The following is a 23011-nucleotide window of genomic DNA, read 5'->3' as shown; positions in this document are numbered from 1 at the left end:
TTTTTAAATGCTTCTAGAAGCTAAAGAATAAAATATTCCAGTTGGCAAGTGTTTATTCTGGGTACTGGTGGACCAAGAGCAGTGTTCCTAGTTTTAACCCATGCTGTGAAAGTATTCTGTATGTTATGTGGTAGTTTCCTATCTCTCTCTCTGTATGGTGCTGTGGCAGGTGTTCAACTTTAATACTTTTAACTGTACAACTTTAAGGGTGGTACTAAAACTAGGAATGATACTGTTGTGGTTTGGGGATTTTGTTCTTTTGCTTCTGCTTTAAATTTCAATATCTTTTGCTGTCTTGTTACATCCCTCAAGTTTAAAATTATAATTTTGAGTTGAAAATTGCATAGAAAATTATCATTCTGATTTGGAAATTATAAGCACTATTCCCACCCTCTGAATTCCCAGTATTACATAATATTAGTATGATCATCTAATTCCTGAACCATTTGCAAATTAATTACATGGAATGACAAGATCAGAGCTTGATACACATTCTCTTGTCATATGTTACTTTTCTAGATAAAGAGTCATAATGACACAAAATAACAGAAAGGAGTTGTCATGTGCATCTTTGATGCTTTACCAGAGGTGTATGAACCCAGATCTTAAAAAAAAAATCTTCTGCTGATCCTCATCCTGCATGTTGATTGATAAAATTAGCTCTAGTTTTTAACCTGTACTGATGTACTGTAGCCAGTAAAGAGTTCTATATTTATTTTATCATGCATTTCAAAAAAGTAGGAATAGATACTAGAAAAAAATCCTAGAGGTTGAAGAATATTCAGTTCCTTTAGACTTCAGGCAAGATTCACATGTGTTCTTTTCTCAGAAGTAATGCACTATATCTAAAAGACACAGGTTAAAATAAGAATAAAATTATTTTTATTGGATTACTAATTATCTTCTACGGTGCATCCAGAGATTAGTCTTTGGAAAGGCTGCCAATGAGAAATTGTTCTTAGAAGCTTCCAGTTTTCAAGGAAGAGCAAATATTCAAAAGTGTCTGCAGATGCAGAGTGTGAAGATTCCTTTGAAAGGCAAAGTGGTTATTCTTACTTCTTATATGGGAAAAACTTGTTGGCACTAGTATCACTAATACTGGTAATAAACTGCTCATAAACATATTTTCATAAACTTGCACTTACGAAGCCTTTTTATTCTTCCTGTTTGTAGAACATTCAAGGTATCTCTAAACATCCAGTTACAATTACAAAGAAACAGTACATAAAAGGTAAGCTGTGTTTTTATTAAGATGAAAAGACAGTTTTATCTAATTATTTTACCGAGTGGTATTATATTTTTATATAGACTGATAGCTCCAGCATTAAATAACAGATGATCAATGCTTTGTTATACATTAGCAGTTAAACCAATTACTTTTTCTGGTTGTTCCTGAAAAAAAGTTTGGTGTTTCAGCCCTGATCTAAATAGTTACAAGCTTTTAGGGATTTTTTTGTTTCCCTCACTTTTTCCAGATGAAATTATGCATCTTAAATATCCTAGGGATGATTTTGTGTGTGTTCAGCTCATAAGGCTCTGTCTCAGTCAATGTTTAAGCTGGGTCATCTTAATAATACTCACATCTAAACACCAGTAGTTAGTGTTGGTTTTGATAACAGAAGTGGATTTAAAGCAGATGGTTCAGAGAGAGTCAAAGTAAAGTCTAGAAAAGCATGAGCCAAGTGATAAAGAGAGAAATGCACAGTAGCAGACTCAAATATAAGAGAGAGACTTTGGAACATACATTCTCCTTGAATGCCTGCGGCCACAGCTGGGCAGTGCTGCTCACTGTGGTGCTTGGTTCTCTGCTAAGGGCAAGCCTTGCCTTTCACAGCTATTCACTCCCTCTGTTGGAAATAATAAAGGTCATTAAACAGGAGGCTATGGAAGATAATGTAAAATTTTGATAATAGTTTTATTTTATCTACATGATTCAGTTTTATAGGTATTTTTTAAAAGTTGCTATAAAAAACTGTGTCAGCAGGGGCAGCATAAACCTGAGGTTCTGGGCATAACTGTAGCACATGAAACTTTGGAGATTTTGTTAATGATCTTATGCGCTTCTCAGAAATGTATTTCTAAGTTTTTCCTGTGTCAAGACACTTTTTTTTCTATTTTCTTCACTTTTATACTGACCAGAGTCTGTTTCATTTCAAACCACCATTCTTCCCTACACTATGTCAAGTGATATTCCCTGGATGTACTTGGTTTCTAGTACCTTGCGTTAGTGTTAAATGATATTATTGGGGATTTCTGTCATTACAGTTTGGATGCCTATGACAGGTGTATGTTCTCAATATTATATTCCCCTTCCACCTGTAACTCAGAATTTGGTTATTAACACATTGCTGTGGCATGTTCAAAGATGCAAAAATGCATATTTTTACTTCTTTTTATAGACTCTTCTTTATGAATGCATCCTTTATTAAGTGATCTGTGAATAATGTTAGTTGTATATATTTGATAGCTTATGTTTAGGGAAGAGTTTGGATTTGAGAAAGGAAGTAAGCAGTACTGCAAGGATGGTAGAGGTTAAGTTGTATATGACTGATATAGTGAAATAATCGTGATGCTGGCACTTGATGCTCTGCTAGATTGCTTATATTGCCATTTCTGTGGTGTTAGATGTGTGTTTGGTATAAAACCTCCTATGGTTTGCAACACAGTATTTTTGAACTGGTCTTTGGGATTTAAATGTCTGTCACATCTCTAGGAAAAGAAGAGGACATAGTAACTATTTCTCCAAGAACATTGTTTGTTTCAAAAAAAGGGTGTACATTTTTAGCAGCAGGTAAGAGAGTGTGTATTATTATTCTCATACAGATTAATATTCACAGTTCTGTCATGTCTTTTTTTGCTCTCCTTTGGATGACATATTTTACAAGGCTGTCAAATCTCTTAGTATCAACTAATATTGTTATATGATGTGTATTCCTTATTATGCTTTGGAAGTGGGTGATCTTTAAGCCTTGTCACTAGAAACAGAGTTAGTAAGATTAATTGACACATGAAGATAATGAAGGAATGAGACACTTTGTGATCCATAGCTGGAATATAATATCTTCAGGATGAGCTTCTTACAGGCATCTGTCTTTTTTGAGCATGAGGAAGTGATTGAATACTGCAGGCTTACATTTTAATTAGTGATAGTTTGGTTAAAATGCAAGTATGTTTTTATTTTGGAGCAATAGATGCATTTTAACACTGTTTTCTAGACTTTTCCCATATTGAGTTAAGGATTCTTGCTGACTTATCATCTGAACCAGAACTTCTGAAACTGTTCCAAGAACCTGAAATCACTGATATCTTTTCTACACTGGCTTCTCAGTGGTAAGATAAAATCTTGCATATTTTAATAGTAATTAGACAAAATAGTAAGAATAACCTAAGCTATTGTATTACTGCATAATGATAACAAAAGACAGTATTTTATTACTATATCTACTGTTCATACTATTTTAACACCATGAATTCCTTTCTGTCTTTCTGAGCCTTTTCTTCTCCACTGTGTTTAATTACCACGTATCAAAATGTTGCAATCCAGCCGGCCAGTGTGAGCCTTGTGACTAAAGCTGGTGCAATGTTGCATTGTGAACAGTGGTTGCTGATAACTCTCCTTGTATTATTTTTATTCGATTCTTTTTAAAAATTGAGCGGCAGTTAGATAGATTTTCCATCTGAAAAACTGCAGAACAGCTTTTCTCAGTAAAAGTACAAGCATTTTTGAAATTTACTTATCTATCCAATAGAAGTACCTGGAATCAAATCACATATATTTAAGAAATGGAGACTAGCGCTTATGGGATTCCTTTTGAGCTAATAAAGTTTAGTGCTTCCATATTCTGATGGAGGACTTAGAAAAAGTGGTACCCCAATAACCAAAATAAAAGGTAGATTTTTTTATCTCCATATCTATATAATTATTTACTGATCTCTTCAGTATGCAGATTAAAAGATTAACTATCAAAAAAAGATGGAATATTAGTTACTTAGCTGTTGAAGGTATTTTATATTGTTTGTATTATGGTGATGCCTAAAAATCTCACCTGAGACTGGGACTCCCTTGTCTCAAAAATGCATGAGCATTCAATAAGTGACAGGATAGATGTCAAGAAGCTTGCAGTTTCAACATATAGGTCAGAAAAAGATTGAATAAAATGGTGTAGCATAAAGCTGTTTGAACAGACTGAAGTTCATGTAAATATTATGCAATTTTCTTATTTTCTTTGTCTCCCTCTCTCTTTTATCTTTTTATCTCCATTTTTAGTTGGAAGATTGTTAGCTGAAAATGAAAGCACAAATACATATGATTGAACTTAATTCTCATCCTACAGTTTCTAAATTTTTGCAGGCATAGTCTTCCCAAACATGGTATTTCCTACACACTTCCGTAGTTCACAGAATCTTAGAATCCTGGAATGGTTTGGGCTGGAAGGGACCTTAAAGACCATCTGGTTCCAGTCTGCCTGCCAGGGGCTGGAACACCTGCCTCTAGACCAGGTTGCTCAAAGCCCCATCCAACCTGGACTTGAACACGTCCAGGAATGGGGCATATTTGTTAATGCTCTGAAGTCATACAAAGAAACAAAATGGAGCTCACATTATAATTATCCTGCTACCAACACCTGACCCAGTGCTTGAGGCATGTGCATTCTGGCAGAACAAAACTCAAGACCACAAACATTCCACTGAATATATCTATGGAAAGATCACCTTTCTTTTAGAGTTTCTTAGAAGCTTCTCTTGATACTGTAATAAATTCTTAGCTCTAACATGATATCGCCAGAACCTCATGATGGAGTTAAATCCTTATTTTAGTTTGATGGTTTATTGGAAATGTATGCATGAAGATGAGTCAAATTTTGTCTCAGCTCTGGGCACGGCTCCAGAAATACCATTCTATTCAGCAATCTCACGGCTCTTGGCAGCCGTCAACCTCTTGCAGTTGCTACACGGTAACTTTAAATTTAATGAAATATTACAGGCAAATATTTTTATCAGACAGAATTGTCATGGTGTGTCTACAAAATCATTACATAATGATTCTGCTGACTCTTCTCTTAAGCTTCAGGAAAGCTAATGCTTGGAAGAAAATTTCTATTGAATCTATTAGATGACTTATCAGTCACAGAAACCTGAAGGGCGTGCTTGATCTCATCTAACCTTGGACATCTGTCACATACTTGGAGAGATTCATTTGGCTAACTGCTGATATGCCCTGTGTAATAAGGTCGATTTCACATTAAAAGTGTTGACTTCTCACCATTGAGAACAAAGCAGGTCTGGGATGGCCAGCTCAAATGTAGACATCTGTATTTGTTCTGACGAATTGAATTCCTTCTGTTGGGTCAGTTCCAACTGAACTCATCTTGGATTTTTGAATGTTGTCCTAAATTTCTTTGGCACCAAAGAGAAGATATAAAATTACAGGCTTCACAAATGCTTTCTCATTCCAGATACTTATTCATCTCTCATAGTCCACTATTGATAAATAAAATCTTTAGGGCCAACAATTAGTCAATTGACTTTATTGTAGTTGATTCTACTCACTAGTATTAGAATGATTTATGAGAAGAGCAAAATAAACAAGAAACTTTTTATCTCTTCTTGGTTGTCTGGTTTTCTCTGAGTCTTAATCCTTTAAAATCTGTGCAACTGATACATCAATGGGCATAGCAAATATTTCATTCTGTTTGAAGGAGTTGCATGTTGTTACTATTTGTAAATATTTTCTGACATATTTTGTACAATTGGAAAACCTTGACAAAAAAAGGTTTTTTCTCTAAGAGATCTGGAAGGAATGGATTTGTTTCTGAAACTCCCTCTCCAAAGACAAAAAATTAAGTTAGTGTTAGCGTCTAGTAGCATTTCAGCTTCTGAATGCATGTCAGCTGATATCTTTTAGAGGTTTTCTGTATATAAAAATTCTTAGACTGATGAATATTAAATCATAAATAGAAAAGAATACATTATTACATAGAAATCTGAGCCACACTCCAGAGTCCAGCCAAGTTTTATATCAGTTTATTCACTTAGTTTTTCTAAACGTCATGGCTTCTCCACTGAAATGTAACTCCATTCCTTAGCTGCCCTTCAGACTAAAGCCTTCTGTCTGAAATCCAACCTTTTAAAAAACTTTCACAGGCTTTTTATAGCATTTGGCAGGAAATACACATGGGTGGGCAGTTTCTGCAAAGAGGTGAACTCTATGAGTTTCTGATTAAATAAAGATCTTTTATGTATAAAAGCTTTCCTTTCATAATTTGGTTAGGCATTCTGTACTGTGACTCAGCCTGTCTCTGGTTCCTTAGAGATGCATCTCTTTTGGAACCCTGTTGGATGGATCCATGTTTCTATTAAGCATTGTTCGTATGGAATCTTCTTACTCTTCACCAGTGCAGGTAGAGATGCATAAGTACGTGTCAGCCCAGACTGTGTCTGTATGTTGTAGTAAAGGGCTGAGTGGAGGAATGAACTTCCATGCTAAAATTCAGTCATGGGCAACACAATACCCAAGCCACCGACCCCAGTGAGAGGCAACGCTCCCGGCCAGGTTGGGCTGGGATCTTGTGCTGCTCTGGTGAGCTTGCTGAGACAGCTCATTTCAGGAGTAACTCAGCTCCACCACCCTGTGCTTCTCTGCACTGTGTTCAGCTGTTTGCTGGAGACACTGCTTGCTGTAGATAGTTTCTTAAGTATTGTATCTCTTTGGCAGAACTGTCTTGAAATTGCTATTCAGGTAAAACTATCAGAAGCTGCAGTTAACTACCACAGAAGCACAGAATGGTTTGTGTTGGAGGGGGCCTTTAAAGATCATCTAGTCCACCCCCCTGCTATGGACAAGGACATCTTCCACTAGACCAGCTTGCTCATCTCTGCCTTGTATGGTCAATATATTTTCTGGTCATCTAACATAGTTACCCCAGCTAAAACTAAGATTGTAGAGATTTTGATGTTCACTTGTATATGCTTAGTGCTTAGTTCCCCTGCGATGATGATCATAAGGTATTACCAAAATTATCTTAAAGTGACTCCTCTGTTATGTCCTACAAAGAGAAAGCCTTAAAGACAGATCAACACCTGCTATTACAACAACACCAAGTATGCATTACGTTAATGACATATTGAACACGTGGCAAAGTTTCAAGGCTTGCCTAAACTTTTAAAAATTAATGATACAGTGGATTCTAGCTACCTGCAAGTTCAGCTTGTGTTAAGGTGTCTTGATGCCCTATGACAGTCATAATCCTTTTAAATCCAAATCATCATCCCAGTGCTGAAGGTGACGAGAGCTGTCCTGGCAGCTATCTGACTGGCCAAGAGACCTAACTGCTGTTACATATCCAAATGACAACAAACCTCAGTGTGAACTTTCTGTCACTTTTATAGCTTTTACACAATAGATGAAAAACAAATAATTGTATTTAAAATGCTGTTGATATGCATATCTTAACATCTCTTTCAAAAATAGGTGCTGAAAAATAAGTTTAGTCTTTTAGGTAGTCTGCAATTTCTTTGCAGAATTTCTTAATTCGATATGTAATGGTTACCAATTTCTTTCAAGCTGTTCTTTTGTCACCCTTCTCAGTAGGTTGTTGTTCCTCTGTCATAGTATATGCTCATATTGACCAGACTGAGTCAAAAACCAGGAAAAGTATCTTGATTTAGCTAACCACCTAAACACACCATAGTATGGGGTTTCATCCTATCCAACGTATGCCTACTTTCCTGCCTGAGTGCTTTTTTGAATTGGGATAGTACTGCTTCAGGGTCCCATGACTGGAGCATTAATCCATACTTAAAATATTTGGGTAAGTCCTTTCCTCTGTTTCTTCAGAATCTGTCTCAGACAACTGGAGATGCCCAGCAGTGATAAGTACAGCTGCAGCCAGCAGAGCAGAGTGGTGCCCTCCATCAAGGGTTGTGAGGGCAGCCTGGCCATACAAATGCAACTCTGTTATTTATGGCACTGAACTGGCTTAGTCAACTTAAGCTTGAAGATGTTGTCACTGTGATCCAGCGTTTGCTACAGACATTTCTGATATCTGCAAATTATGTCGTATGTTTTATGTTCTCAAGCCTGAAGTAGAATACTGATGTGTCTGTCATAAATGGCCTAGCAGATTTATGAGACAATTTTGCCCTTTCTAAATTATAACTATGAACTAAGATGTTAAAACATGTAGACTATATCCTCATAAACCAAGAGGTTCAGAGGCAAAGACCCTGTAAGTAGATTTGTTGCAAATGGATTTAAGTGAAAATCCAATACTCCTATATCCAGAAATTTGGGAAAGGGAATACCCAGGTGATTTATAGTCTCTAGGGATAATATTAGCATATGAAACAAAGAACATTCTCTTGACCACATCATTTCTCTGAGATTTAATAATATTTCTGGATTTTTTGTATTGATTTAATGTTATCTTCTCATGGTAAATATAAATTTTCTTTAGATGATATTTGCTATTTGAGAAGGGGAGAAATTAAGAAAGATATTTAGTAAGTTGCTTACAGTATGATCTACTTGCAAGCATAAATCTGCTACTACTATAAACTGTGTATTTTCATTTGTGTGAGAGCAGAGAGATAATTGTCCCTGTGCACAAACTTTTCCATGCAGTGATAAATTACCTGAGTATTTTCTGTCACATATTCTGTGTTGTAGATAGTCTGTTGGGCCAGTGTAGAGCCAGTGTAATGATACCTAGTGAGTCTGTGCCTCAGAAAAATGCCTTTATGGATGGCATTGTTAGACAGCTGTGGCTTAGTATTTTAACTTTTGTACTCTAATTCTTTTACAGTGTGGAAATCAGAGAATATGAATCAGAGAGCACATAAAAATCTTGCCTGTATGCAATGAATTTTCCTTATATTCTAAAAGCTAAAATAATAAGAGAGTAGAGATATTTAAATAATCTGTATTAAAAATACTTATGTAGTACTATGTAGTAGAGGAATAGCTCTAATACTGTTCAATATACAGGTGTGTTATGTATTAAAAGGTATAATAATCTGAATAATCTGATAACTGATGCCATTCCAGTATGAAAACAGGCATTCTCTTTAAAGTATCAATTTCTAGGTCTGAACGGTAATTTAACCTGTACACGTTAACTACTGATGGTGAATTAAAGTAACAAGGTAATTAGTGGATACTCTTTAAAGGTGATATTTACTCTGATTATACCAATGAAAGGACAATTTGTGGTAGTTGTGTGCAATGCTTACACTCATGGCAGCATTTGAAAGAAGGCTGGAGAATTTGATAGTGGTCTAGTTGCTCCTGTTTCACATTGAGATCTGAGTTTTGTAAAGTCCAAACCACAAAATACTCCCTTTTCTCTCATCTGTCATCTGCTTCCTCATATTCTTGCTAATTAGTGCTTTCTTTTGTGTGGTGATGGAGAACAGCATAAATACCTGTGCTTCTTCCAGGTATTGAATTTACCTTCTAGTAAGTACTGGATATAATAATTGTTCACCTGAGTCTGTGTGGCTTTCAGAGAGTTAAAAAAAATGGCTGCAGATAAGAGGACATATCTCATGACTTTGTAACAATGGCAGTTTATATCTAAAATAAAGAAGTGTGTAATTATCTCGGAATTCCAAGGGATTTATAAATTCTTTACCACCAATCATCTTGAAAAACATTTCTTTCCATTTTTATAGCATGGGCTTGGTTGGCGGATGCTTTTAAGACATGGAAGGGTCTTTATCTTATACTATCCTTGCCAGAATCAGAGGAACTTGGAACACTTCATTTCCAATAATCTTGGGAACTGCAGACTGTTTATAAAATGTTCTGAACACAAAAGTCCATTTTTCCTCAGCTGGTGTTTATGTGGAATCATGGTAATATCTGTTGTGAACTGTTTTGTTTGAGACTGACATGCTAATTTTGGAAATTACTTGAGAAAAAGCCTAGAGAGAAGAAAAGCACAGAACTACTTGGAATCAGCATGTTTAAAGGAGAAAAGGCTTTTTGTTATGTTTTTGGGTTGTCCTTTTTTTAAAAGATAGGTTCAGCCATACTTGAATAGAAAGACGATGGTGAAGAAAGATTTGGTTTGTTCTCTGCAGAATGTCTTCCTACAGGAAGTGTGGAATTTTATTTCTCTACCACCTGTCAAGCAGGGGATTCACCAAGCTGATTATAACCAGTGATAGCCAGGTGAGCCAAACTGTTGCACACTGGCAGTTGGTCTGGTAGGAACTGTGTCAAAATAGGGACTCTTGTTTTTCCAGCCTTTTGGCAATTCAGGATACTTCCTGACAATAGCTCTATCTGCTGATACCCTGCTGAATTCTGAAGAATACAGGAAATAAGCAGAGGTATTTTGGATATTCCAGAAATGAATTGTTGCAGTGGGGATCCTGCAACACGCATATATCAAACCAGGAGTCCCGTGGAAAGGAAATATATATGGACAGACAGATTCTTGCTAGCTGTTTCAGAGATGTTTATTTCTCCAGCCGCATGGCCGGAGCTCTGCCCAGGAGCTGTTCCAGTCACGGGACCAAGGGTCCTTCTGCCCGCGCAGGGAACACAAACCAACCAATGGGAACGAGGCTGAGCAGGGACAGGGAAGCCCCGTGTCTGTGCCCTCAGGGCCCCTCTCCCAGGGCTACACGGCAGGGGAGGGACCCCAACAATGAATCAAAATTAGTCCTCATGGGCTGAATTATAAAAAAAAATAACTGGGTATGTTTGAAAAAGATAAGGTCAAATATGCACAAATGCTTGGTGGTAGGCTGACTAAATATATATACACCTGCCCATACCCATTTTATACAACCTTGTTTCAAATACATTCTTTGTATTAAATAGATTAAAGATTAGTCCTCCACAAAATAGTATTTTTTTCAGGTTAGTTCATACAACTGTATGGTATAGCAGATAGGGAATTCAGTTAGGCTGCCTACTCAAATAGCAATAGCAAAGGCCTGTTAATCAGGGATGAGATAAATAGATTTCTGAGAAGTAAAAACCACATCCATAGCTGAATGGTTTTTAAACAGCTATTAATATTTGTCCTTCTATATTAATTTAACAAAAATATTATCAACAAGGTTGAACAGTGTCATTATTAATTAAGAGATGTTGCCTGTGTGTTTATTAGGTGATTAAGGAATGATTAAATAATCATGCTTATCCAGGTGGGTTTTTACTAAGGAAACAGGAAGAGCTTTAGCTCTCCTCCTGTCCCCATCAGCAGACATACAGCTACAAGATGCAGCCACAGGGTTACACAGCTCCCTCTCCCCCAAGGGGAGCTTTCTTTGTTTTGTTCGTTGTCTAAATAATGAGCTATACCAGTTTAGAGTTCTTAGAGCTCCATATTTGTCTAAAGATTTTGTAGATAATCCAGGCTATCTCATACACTTCTAATCAGTTAGGACATGCGGTCTCTTGGATTTATTTCTCCACTTTTTATGAACTTAATGTCAATTGGATTTGAGTTAATTAATTTCACTTCATCCATTGCAAAATGGCAAAATCTTTGTTTATAGAGTTGCAATGAACAAGAGACATTCCATGCCATTGAGCACATACAAGATGATGAAACTTTTTCAGTATTAAGACAAGTTACAATCACACCTGCTCTTCACCAGGGAGTATTTAGGATTACTTCTAGAATCCTGCCTTTGAGGAGAGTGGAGAAAAGTTTCCCTGTGTGTTACATGGCAGCCCCCTTAAAGAAGTGTAACTGAGTATCTCTGCTGAAGTCTCTGTTTAGAAGTGTATGACTGTGTTGTGATCCTTCAGCTCTGAAGTTTGGCTGTATAATTCAGCCTGTATTGATTCACTGTAAATCAGGAGGTGCTAAGCTCAGTGCTGCCTTCTAGGACACTCACTAAGGGTTGATATAGCATTTCTTTCATTATCATTTACTTGGCTGGTTTTATAATCCTGTTACAATTTTTAGTTAGTTTCAAGGCTTCTACTTACTTTCCTTTTGTGAAATAGATTCGGAAGAAGCATTTTTTGCAGTATATATATCGTTTCTTTTCTGATCAATATCTAAAATATCTCTCATCTTGAACCTTTATTTAGAGTGATACTGATAAAAAGTGTGGAATCAATAATTTGTTTCATATATGCAGTTAAGAGAGAGACAATTTCAGTTTGAATGGGAAGGCATGCTCTTTCAAACCAAGTCACATTTTCAGGGACAGGTACTATGGACAGGTACTACTCATTATGAATCTGGTATTTGATAACTTGTTTGGTAAAATAGTTGTGAGTGAGGCTGTGCCACTTGCAGCTCCTGCAGCTGCTGTATCTAGTAAAAGGGGAGGATGTTCAGTTTGCCTTCTCAGAATCAGTTTTAAAACATTTTAAGCTCAAGGTTCAACACCTCATGGGTGTTGATGTGGAATATTTTAACAGTGTTACTTTTGCAGCAAAACAATTTCTATCTGTTTTGAAATCTCACTTGAAATAGTTGATATTAAAGAAATTTAACACTTGTCTTACTTTGCACTCTGGCAGACTCTGTGTGGCAACCTATGGAAATTTCACCTTGTAGTTTACAGTGCCTTGTAGAAGTGCAGCTGTGACTTTAGACAGGCACATAATAAAGCAGAGGGAACAAAGTCTTCAGGAAGCATAATGGCTTTTGTTTTTAGAAGCTTTAAATAAACCAGGGGGTTAACTAGAAGTTTAACCAGACAGCTTAATTTTATGTCACATTGGAAGCTTTTTATTTTTGTACATTAAATGCTTTCTTAGCCTTCTAGAATAAAAAAAATTTAAAGTTTTACAGTTGCCACCATCACAACTCACACAGAAACTAGTGAGAAAGCAAACTCTGAGGAGGCTGGACAGTCCTCAGTTGTTTTGTGGTATCTGATAACTTTTGGCTTTGCTAATTTCATAGAGAGGTTTTCTTGTGCATGAAACTCTTATTTCCAAACCATTATGTCCTTCTAGAGTGATAAAATGCTCTGTTCTGTGAGTACACTCCAGAGCTCAATAAAATATTTCCATTTATTTCATTTAACTCAACTTCAACTCTAGTGTCAAGCTAAATTTTGATGAAATCAAGAATGTCAAGGCAATTCATTCTTCACTTCTACTTTTGCCTTTAATTCAGTGTTGACCCAAGGCATAGTAGAAATTTAAGTTGCAAGAGGTGTTTTTAGTGAAAATTGAAAAAGATGGGATAGGAAGGTTCTGATCCCTCTCTGCAGAACTCATTTGTTCAAGACCCTTATATATAGCATGACTAATTTCTTCCATTTTTGATTGCCTGTCTGAGATATTTCAAAGTCTGTCTTGTATTTTTTTCTCTACTGTGCGGATGCAGTTTGATGTAACGTGACATCTCCCCTCTTCCCCTGCTTATTTTTCCTGAGCAAACTGTACATTGTTGTAACAGTATGATAGCTCCATATTTTGTTCTGTGTAATATCTGAGATGGCATTACATCATCTTTTGATTATATGTTAAGAACTCTGTTCTCTCTGTTTCACTTTTCTGCTATTTATCTTAAGGCTGCTCTGAAGGTCCCTCTGTTTCTTTATGAGACTTCTAATGGGTCCAAGATGTGTAATTATTTGATGCTCTGCTGCAGCTGCCTGTATCATCTCCCAAAATGGCTGCTGTTCCTTCTTGACTGTTTGAAGTCTCTTAAAGAAAAGCTTGAAAGGTATTTGTGATAAGTAAAGAAAGAACTCCAAGGACATTAATTTGCATTTGATCCCTGACGTTGTTTTATACAGATGGCCTCTGAGAAATTTTATGCCATCCCAGTTTGCATAGACCCCTTAATCCATTAACATTTATTTGTTCTTTTGGTGATGGTGCCTATCACAGTCAATGCTCACACTAGCACCTGATGTGGGGAGCTAGTTACCCTGACTTCCTTGTCTTCTGTACTCATAGACCCAGAGACCCTAAAATAAGGTCTCCCTAAAATCAAGAATATTTGATTGCCCTCGTGACTCAGAAATAAGTATCTTGGACTGGCAATCAAATAAAGTCCATGTAATTCACTGTGTAAGAGGGACTGTGGTTATGTGAGATGAAAGCCTTTCTTTTTCCCTTTAGGAGTGAAGGAGAGACAAGTTGAAGGTTGTAGGGTAAGGTGTGCTCTTTCAAGAACCTATGTCAATGTCAGGGACTTTCTGTTCCAGCTGACATATGTCCAGAATCGTGCATTTTTATGGAAAAATCTTTTAAGTGGCCTTTTTCTAATGAAGAGCACTGAAAGTAAGTGCTATCTAATTTATCTCTTCAGTATTTGATACCTGAAACAGCAACATGCAGGTAAATATCTTAGTAAAGATAATGGATCACTTTAGTCACAAGTTAATCGCTCAGCAAATTGTTACTGATGATAGCTATAATTTATGATGTGACCTTGTTGCAATTTCTTTATCTGGTTCCCTGCTACTTTAAAATGTAACAACAAAAGACTTTTGACCCTCATAGCAAACTGCAAAGACATGTCTTTATCTTCTGTAAAATACATAAAAGCTAGATGCCATGCTCTTTAAAAGGAGGTTGACGACTAATAAAATAAATCTTCATGTAGTGGATTATAGAGGCTACTCAGAAAAAATAAATTATTTTATGATTAACTACTGGAAGAAGTTTTAAAATACTAAAGTGCTTCTGGATTCTTGCAAAAGTGTTTTATAGGGGTTATAAAATGTTCCTGGTGCTAAATAGATGTAAAATAAATTAAACCACAGTTTGCTAGGGTGGCATACCCAAAGGGAAAAGAGACACAATGACAAAAATGTTTTAGAGTTGACTGTAGTCTGGGAAGGATGGCATCAAGCTGTCAGCTGCAGTCTTTCATTCAAAGAAGTTGAACACAAAAAAAACTTTTTTAAAAACCTCTGAACTAACCTCTGACAACACAATGTTAAACTCCTGAACCATGTGTTGTGACTCTCTCCCCTCTGTGCTTAAGTACCTGACTCCTATATTTACATGGGAGATCCTTGCCAGAGATCCTCCAGCATGTGCAGTGGCTACTGGAAGACAGCTCTGCCTCTCCTGACGGCAGGGTGGGGATAAAATGTAATACTATGTATTGTCCTTTAGATAAGGAGGAAGAGATGAGAGGGATCTGGTGTCCTATGGTGTGAGGAGTTTCTTTGTGTTATTCTGTCACCTTTTATCTCACTTATGCAAACCAGGTCACAATAAAATTGCGAATACAAGCATTTGACATAACCTCTGAATCAGACATGAGAAGTGTTTAGAAGTGGCATAGATAAAAACATACAAGAAAAAATTAATGTATACTTAGGTTACATCAGAAAGGTTTATCTTACTGTTGACCTGCTGTTTTCCTTCTGGCAAGATGTTAGTCTGCATTTTAGTCTTTGTAGGTGCTTTTTTTCATAGACTCCTAGAATGGTTTTTGTTGGAAGGGACCTTAAAGACTATCTAGTTCCAACCCCCTACCATGGGCAGGGGACACCTTCACTAGGCCAGGTTGCTCTAGGTTACTCAGAGTCCATCCGGCCTGGCTGTGAACACCTGCAGGAATGGGGACTCCACAACTTCTCTGTGGAGAAGTTTCTTTCCTATTTTTAGAAAAGTATCAACTGTATTTCCACTTTCTGGGCAGTCTAGAAAAAATTTCATTTTTCATCCTGCTGTTTCCATGTTCTTACATAAAAGGTAATCTCACTACTTTTTGTTTTGAACATAGTTGTGTAAATGCCTCATAGTTATAGAAAGCATAGAAACCATACACTTTACATTTCTGTATGATAAAAAGATTTACATGGGCTAATTGTATGTATCTTATGTCTGGCTCTTGATTGATATAAGGCAAAAGTAGTGATATATTTTGATAGGACAGTGTCTTCAGGGAAACTGTTTCCCAACCTCTTCTTTTTCTATATTTTGTAACAGAGATTAGCCAGGCAAAAGTAATTCCAAGTTCGCTTCCATGTATTACCTTACAGATATCTGAGGCAAAGTATCTCTGAGCCCTGTCAGCATCTTCCAGGAGTCATGGAATAGCAGCTTTCAAAAAAATTGTTTTTTCTTGCTCATTGCATTAGCAGTGAGTGAACTGGGTTACAGGTAGCCAATTTTTTTCCATATGTCTAGGATACTCACATACATTGTTATAGATATTCTGTTTGCCTCAGGTATAATAAGGTCTGCAGAACTGAAAAAGTGAACTTTCAGAACTTACCTCCTACATGATCTACCCAATGGTGATACTGCTGTAAAACTGGGCTTTTTTAATTTTACTGATTACATAAATTGTCTGTACCTGTTTGATATCCCAACACAAAGTTCCAGGCACAAACTTACAGAATATAAAACCATCATCTGCTACTAAGCAGCAACAGATGATTGAAAATGAGCGATTTGTATAGTTCATTGATGAAAATAAAAAAAGCTGTAAGAGCTGTCAGATGAACAAATGTGTATTCACTCATACATTTACTCATTTATTGGACATTAATGACCACATATAAAATGAATTTAGTGCCTCTCCATCTCATTTCCCACATCAACAATTCACAGTTTGGACTTGAATTAATTGGCAGATGCAAGAGAGCAGCCAAGAGTTTGTGACTATTATGACTGAGCTTAGCTTGGCTGGAGTGTAGTGCAGACCAAGGCAATGCATGCCTGCCACGTATTGTGTTTGAGGAGTTTGTTCTGCCTTTTCCTGTGCATAAACAGTCGGCTTCCGTCACCACACAACATTTCCCAGAAATGCTGGAATGTCTTATCGCATTCTTTCTTTTAAGACTGATTTCCTCCCATTTCTACCTGTTCTCAAAGTTTTATTTTGCCATTGCTCATACATTATGCCCTGTGGCCTCTTTAATATTTTTTTTTTTAATGTGTTGATGCTGTGTGAGCTCATTTCTGTATACTAAAATTCATGTTAGTTCTTTTTATATTCTGTACAGGTAAAAATTAATCCATTGAGATCTCTACTCTATATTAAATGTGTTATTCCAGTTTACACTTAAACTTTTTTAGAGATACGATTGCTATATTTTTCTTGGGTATAAAGAAACTTTGTGTTCATATGTATTAAAGACTTTAGACTTAGTTCAGTAGAAACTCTTTGAGATGTCCCTTAGACACCATAATATATGAAAATATATAGTGGATTTTGGAGAAATTATGATAATATTCAAAGTATTTTCTCTGAAAAAGTAATAAATTACATATTCCTCCTTTTGTTTCATATCTGCACTTCGTTTCTTAATCATAATTTGATGTTATCCTTCTTCACTGTTTGCTAGAAAATTTTGCTCCATTTTTTTTACTCTCAGAATTAGGCAGCTATTCCCTTTTAGGCACACAGCTCAGTTCTTAGTATAGCTACCTTTTTGAAGACTTTGTGTATCTCTACTCTCACTGTTTATTAGATATTCTACAATTTTTGGCTGCAAGCTGTTTGCTGCCCTCACAGACCTTTCCAGATTGTTTAGCTCTGCTGACTCCATCCCAGGATAGTGAGATCTGCCAACCTGAATGTGTCTTCCAGCACTGAGGGCTGTTCTTTATTCTACCTAATAGATGTCTGTCAAATAAAGTACTATAAGTCAAAGTACGTGCAAGTCAGTGCTAAACAAATTAAAGGACAAACAAATCAGAGATGTGGAAATAGCCTGAGACAAGTATGCAGGCAAGGACAGGAATGTAGGAGGTGAAATACTGCATATTTGGAGATTTGAAGATGGTGAAAATATAGATTATGAACTTGAACTTTTCCCAGCCTATTAGAGACAGAGTAATGAGAAGGATGTAACTAAATGGGAAAATACATTTCATGCTAGAACTAGTAACTGCATATTTATTTCCTGTAGGACTTCAGGAAATTTGCTGTTTCCACAAAAAAATCTGCAGCAAGTTCCTTTTCCTCTTGAGCTTTTTTTCCTGCATCAATTTCTCTACCATTGCATTAACAGTCTTCCTCTTACTCCAGCTGTACTGAAACTGCTGGGTAAGCTGGAGTCAGTGCCTCAGTGTCACTGCCCAGCAGCTAAGACTACTTTATGCCCATTCACCTTGCTTTTTCAGGTTCAAATTTATTCAAAAAAGTGCATCTCCACTGAAGATCTGTGTTACATCCTACTGCACTTCAGCACTGAGTATTTGCATGCATTGGATGGCTTGCTAAAAATTTCTTTTCAAGTATGCAGAAAACAATGTCTTTTTATGATTATCATGGTGCTTCATGATGAGTCCAAAGGCAAAATAAAGTTTTTACCTTGCAATAGGTTCTCACAGTACCCATTAAAACAAATCAATTATCACAAACGTAAATTAGTTTGTAAAGGAAACAGGATAAAGCAGAAAGCCCACTGGGGATTTCTAACATGGCTGCTGCAATTCTGAGAAACTGCACACGTCCCCTTTAGTTTTGTTATTCAAAGGAATAAATAGCCTTCACCTCAACCTGCAGGAATGCCTCTCTGTATTACAGAAGGAACCAAACACTCTAGTAGAAACCAATCATTGTCAATACAAACAGAAAAAAAGCATTTATTAGAAAAAAAAAAAAGAAGACTAGTTATGATTAATGACTTCTGTTTGCTCAAGCAGTTTTGATTTATATGGCAATTTCATACCTTATAATTATGTATTTTATGTGGTACATAAATTTGCAAATACTCAGAGTGGTAGATGTAACGCCTCTCTGTCCAGTGCTCACGTTTCCCACTGACACACTCGGAGATGTTGACTGACCATTTTGGTTGTAACATTACATTAAAGGAAATATTTGAGATAAAGCTCTGAAATTATAATTTTTTTCCGTGTGTTTTGTGACTAACCATAGACAAGGAAATGCTAAGTGACTGTTGAATTACCGTGATTACATAATGCATGTACATCTGCACCAATAACTGTGTTAGGCAAGGTTTTATTGTGATTGCTGACACTGCCAGTCATGATTGAAGCATTAAGACTATTCCTGTTTTTTCAAATCAGCCGTCCAAGTTGAAGCTTGGATAATGCAAAATCATAATCAAAGTTCAAGCAGCGGTTCTAATTGTGCACACAATCCAGTTCTAGTGTCTTTTCACTGCTAAAACTTCTCTAGAACCACCAGTCCCTCCCAGCAAGTCTCACCTTGTGTCTTCCTAAGTACCATGGTCTGATAAATATATATATTCCTCTATAGGTCTCCATGATTCTTACCCACTGTGTCCTTTCTATTGTAGCCGTACTTTTCCAGAGAAGTGAGCAGCTGATGTACCCACTGCCTCTCAGTTCTCTCTAGCCTCTGACTTCAGTATGTCTGCAAGCAAACTCTGTTGCTGTTCTCCCATTTCTTGCCTTCTCCAATCCTCTAGTTCAAATTATGCAGTATTAGGAAAGCAGTATTAAATTTTCTAGGGTTTCCCCAGTTTCAGCATTCCTCAATCTTAGTTTTGCGTGTCAGAAAGGTCCTGAGGTGAGATTTGCTCTCTTACCAGGTTCTATTTTCCCTTGGGATAGATGCTTTCTCAAGTGTCTGTGTAGCTCTCTGCCAGATTCTTCAGGAAATTCCTGCGATCTTTCTGCTGGAGATTGCTTCAGGAAATCCTTAATGATGTCTAGTTTCCTAATGCTGCACTTATTAGCTCCAATTGCCACTTTGTCCTTGTATTCAGGTAGAACTGGGAATCTCAACCTACTGTGTTCAAAAGATCCATGAACTTTTGACCTGCCACAGCTAAGAAAGTAAATTATGAGAGTCTCAAACTGGCAGAATGATTAAGTGGGAATAGCCTTCATTACAGGTGGAAAACACTATTAAATTATCTTGTTATTGTTTCTCAATGAAACAGAGCAATGAAAAGTCTGTTTCATCTTTGAGCAGTTAGTAGTATTCAAAGGAACAATGTGAGCTTCTACAAAACCAAAGACTTGTTGCCCAGTGAAGGCTTGAAATTATATTCAATTTTATTTTTCTTCTTCAGAAAATCTGTACTGCCATAAAGACTTGCTTAAATCTGATTTCATTCAGGGTCTGCCTGTTTACCATTCAGAATGCCAAATTATAGCAGCACTGAGCATAGGCTTGGCTAAAATCAGTGTGAGTACTAAGCAAGCGAAAATTGGTGGCTCTGCTGATTTTCTAGGAGTTCAAATACTGTAATAGTGGTGAAAGACTTTCCTTGAAGAAGATACAGAGAAATACACCATTTTCTTAAAGCTCCTCAGCTAAAACCTTCACAACAAAGCATCTTTCTTGGCAAAAAAGCTGTCATAGAAAATCATAGAAAATTTTTCTTTTAAAAATGCAACCAGACTCATGAAAAAAATGGACAAACTTATGGGGAGACTTTCTCCCAAATGGTGCAGATATCATCAAGTATCTCTGATAACAATTTCCATGTCTCAAATACAATTTTTGTAGGTATTTGTTTTCAGAGAGTGAGTATATGATAGAGATTTCCCCCAACACACTTCTATTAAAACCAAATGATCAATATTCTTCAGTGTTTTCAGTTGTTAACAATGTCAGTATTCTTTCTGAAGCTGCATTTGGATAAGGAAAATAGGTGGCACATACTTGATGATTGAAGTCATAGCTTTTCATTTTTCACGTTGCTAAATCCATTAGCATTTTTGTAGGACTGTTTCTGTCACTTGGTGAGAGAATGGGAACTGGGAAGGAGGACACTTGGCTGGGAGTAATCTGGATGCACTCTCGAGGTCAGAAACAGCCACTGCTGCTGTTTTATGGAGCCTTGCTGTTGTGGAGCTCTGTAAGGCATATGGAGCAAGCAGTGCTTGCTTCTGTCAGTAATTTCTTGATAAAAGCTTGGATATTCCTGTTAGTGAAGCCCTGATAATAACCTTATTTAAACAAGCTTTAGGTCAGACTTATGCTTTGAGTCTCTAGACTCTCACATCTTGAAGAAATGCTATTGCTGGAAAAAATTAATTTTTCTCATGAGCCAGTATTAAATCCTTCTCAATCTGAAGAACTAATAATACAGTAGCAGGATTTTTCCTAACCAAGAATTTTGTTGAAAATGAAAGGAGAAGATTAAAATTAAAATTAAAATAAAGAATTTCATTGACTATGGACTATCACTATGAAAATTTGTAAAGAAGTTGTGCATTCTTGGCTGACAACAAAAGCCCTTAAGTGCTTCTATTCATATCTTACAAGCTTGTAGTTATTAAACAATTATTGACTTTAATTAAGTTTTCTGTGGGTATAACAAATTAGTTTTAACTGAAAATGTATGATTTTTGTTTGTTTGTTTAGGAAAGGGATTCCAAGTGAACAAGTGAAACATGCTGATAGAGAGCAAGCAAAGCGTATAGTTTACTCAGTGGTTTATGGAGCAGGTAGGCATTTTTAGAAAAAAACCCAGCTACTGTAAATTTATACTTTATTCATAATTTATATAAGTAGACTGAATTTCTAAAGGTGAGTAAAAGTTTTTTTGAGTATTACATTTATACTTTTATCCAGAATTATTAAATTATCTACTCAGTATAAAAATTATGAAGTTAATGTAGCTACATTGTCATATACAAAGATTATCTGATTTTGTGTTTATTTGCTGCTGATATAACTGAAGCATTTATCTAAAATGAGTTTAATTTTGAATGGACTTTGTACTCTCTCAGTATATAGACAGAGATGAGAATAGCTGCAACAAAATTTTTAAAAAACACCAATATTGTTTTAAAACACATTTAGAGAATCACAGAATGGCAGAGATTGGAAGGGGCCTCTGGGGGTCATCAGATCCAGGCCCCTGTTCAAGCAGGGACACCTTGAGCTGTTTGCCCAGGACTGTGTCCAGCTTTTCAATGTCTTCAAGGCTGGAGAAAGGGCTCTTCAAGGCTCCACAGCCTCCCTGGGCAACTTGTGCCAGTGCTCACTCACCCTCACAGTATAAAAGTGTTTCCTTACTTTGAGTCTTAATGTTTGCTGCCATTTCTTCACAACTAAAACTTGCAAAAATCCACTGTTACCCATTCTGCCTAAGTCCTGACCAGGTCCTGGGTACATCAAGATGTTCTGCATACTTTCCAAAACTGCCTACTATTTCTTAAATGTTACCCAACTCTCCTTATGCTTCATACATGCTTAGGATTACCTTTTCTGGGGAGATAGGTGCATGTGTATCATCAGCCTACCAGCTCTTGTGAATTGGTTTCAGTGAACAGCTGACTAACTTTCTCTACAGAGGATGAATTCTTGAAAAACTCATTTAGGAAATGAGAGGCCTGGGCTGCAGGCTTTATGTAGCTTGGAAACAATTAATGCTACATCTTGCGTTCCTGGCTGAGAATGCTTTCTAAGCCATCTTTTGCACTGAGTCCTTGAACCAAAGGCAGCATCAGCCAAGGCATTCTGTTTATCATTTACAGCATTCAGTTGGGAAGAAATGCTTCAAATTCAGCTCTCCAGAATATCTATTTTACGTTTAGGGGTGTGTGTATGTTATATACACACCTATAAGAGTGTGTGTATATGTATATATATATGCATACATAACCTGCATTTTTACATTAAGCTGTACTGCATTTGAAACAACTGTGTTTAAAATTTATATTAAAAAAACCCAGCACTAGTTCCCTCCACTGTAAATTCAGACCTGCCTGTGCTGATATTGGAATCAAATCTTCAATTTCCAGCCTGAATGGTTTAATCACTGGGTTATTTTACAAAATGCCAGCATTATCACCCCTGCCCCTTGGTCCATGCAAATGCTACACATCTCCTATCTCTTCCCCTTCACTGTGGGTGGAACAGACAGATACCAGATGTAATCAGATGAATCACCACCAGTTGAATGTCCTGTAGTTCTGTATACAGTCAGAAATGCCTCAGTTCCTGGGGCTCAGTGGAGCCTATGTCTGTCTACTCATCTATAGAGAGCTTTCATGTTTATATTTAAGCACAGTATTGGCACTTCCTCATTTGCTCTGAACCAGGCACTGAACATTTCAGTGCAGCAGTGCTTGATAGAAGTATCTCCATTTACTTGTTTGCTTTGTGTCCCTCTCTCTCAAACAAGGGCAGTTGAAGTACCTCAAAGATAATAA

The 23011-nt window shown here is 36.7% G+C and overlaps 1 protein-coding gene across 1 annotated transcript in view; it reads left to right on the top strand.

Moving 5' to 3' along the window:
* The window catches only part of POLN (DNA polymerase nu), a 100883-nt gene that overhangs the window by 44135 nt on the left and 33737 nt on the right, over positions 1-23011 (top strand). Inside the window, exons 16-19 of the mRNA XM_048304689.1 lie at positions 1174-1231; positions 2714-2791; positions 3216-3330; positions 21216-21298. Of these exons, the coding sequence (XP_048160646.1) occupies positions 1174-1231; positions 2714-2791; positions 3216-3330; positions 21216-21298 (334 nt within the window). The remainder of the gene's footprint in view (positions 1-1173; positions 1232-2713; positions 2792-3215; positions 3331-21215; positions 21299-23011) is intronic.

Source organism: Corvus hawaiiensis, chromosome 5 (assembly GCF_020740725.1).
Source record: "Corvus hawaiiensis isolate bCorHaw1 chromosome 5, bCorHaw1.pri.cur, whole genome shotgun sequence".
In the NCBI taxonomy this organism is placed as follows: domain Eukaryota; kingdom Metazoa; phylum Chordata; class Aves; order Passeriformes; family Corvidae; genus Corvus; species Corvus hawaiiensis.
Note: the sequence above shows the minus strand (reverse complement) of the source record. Positions and strands in the feature narration are given on the sequence as shown.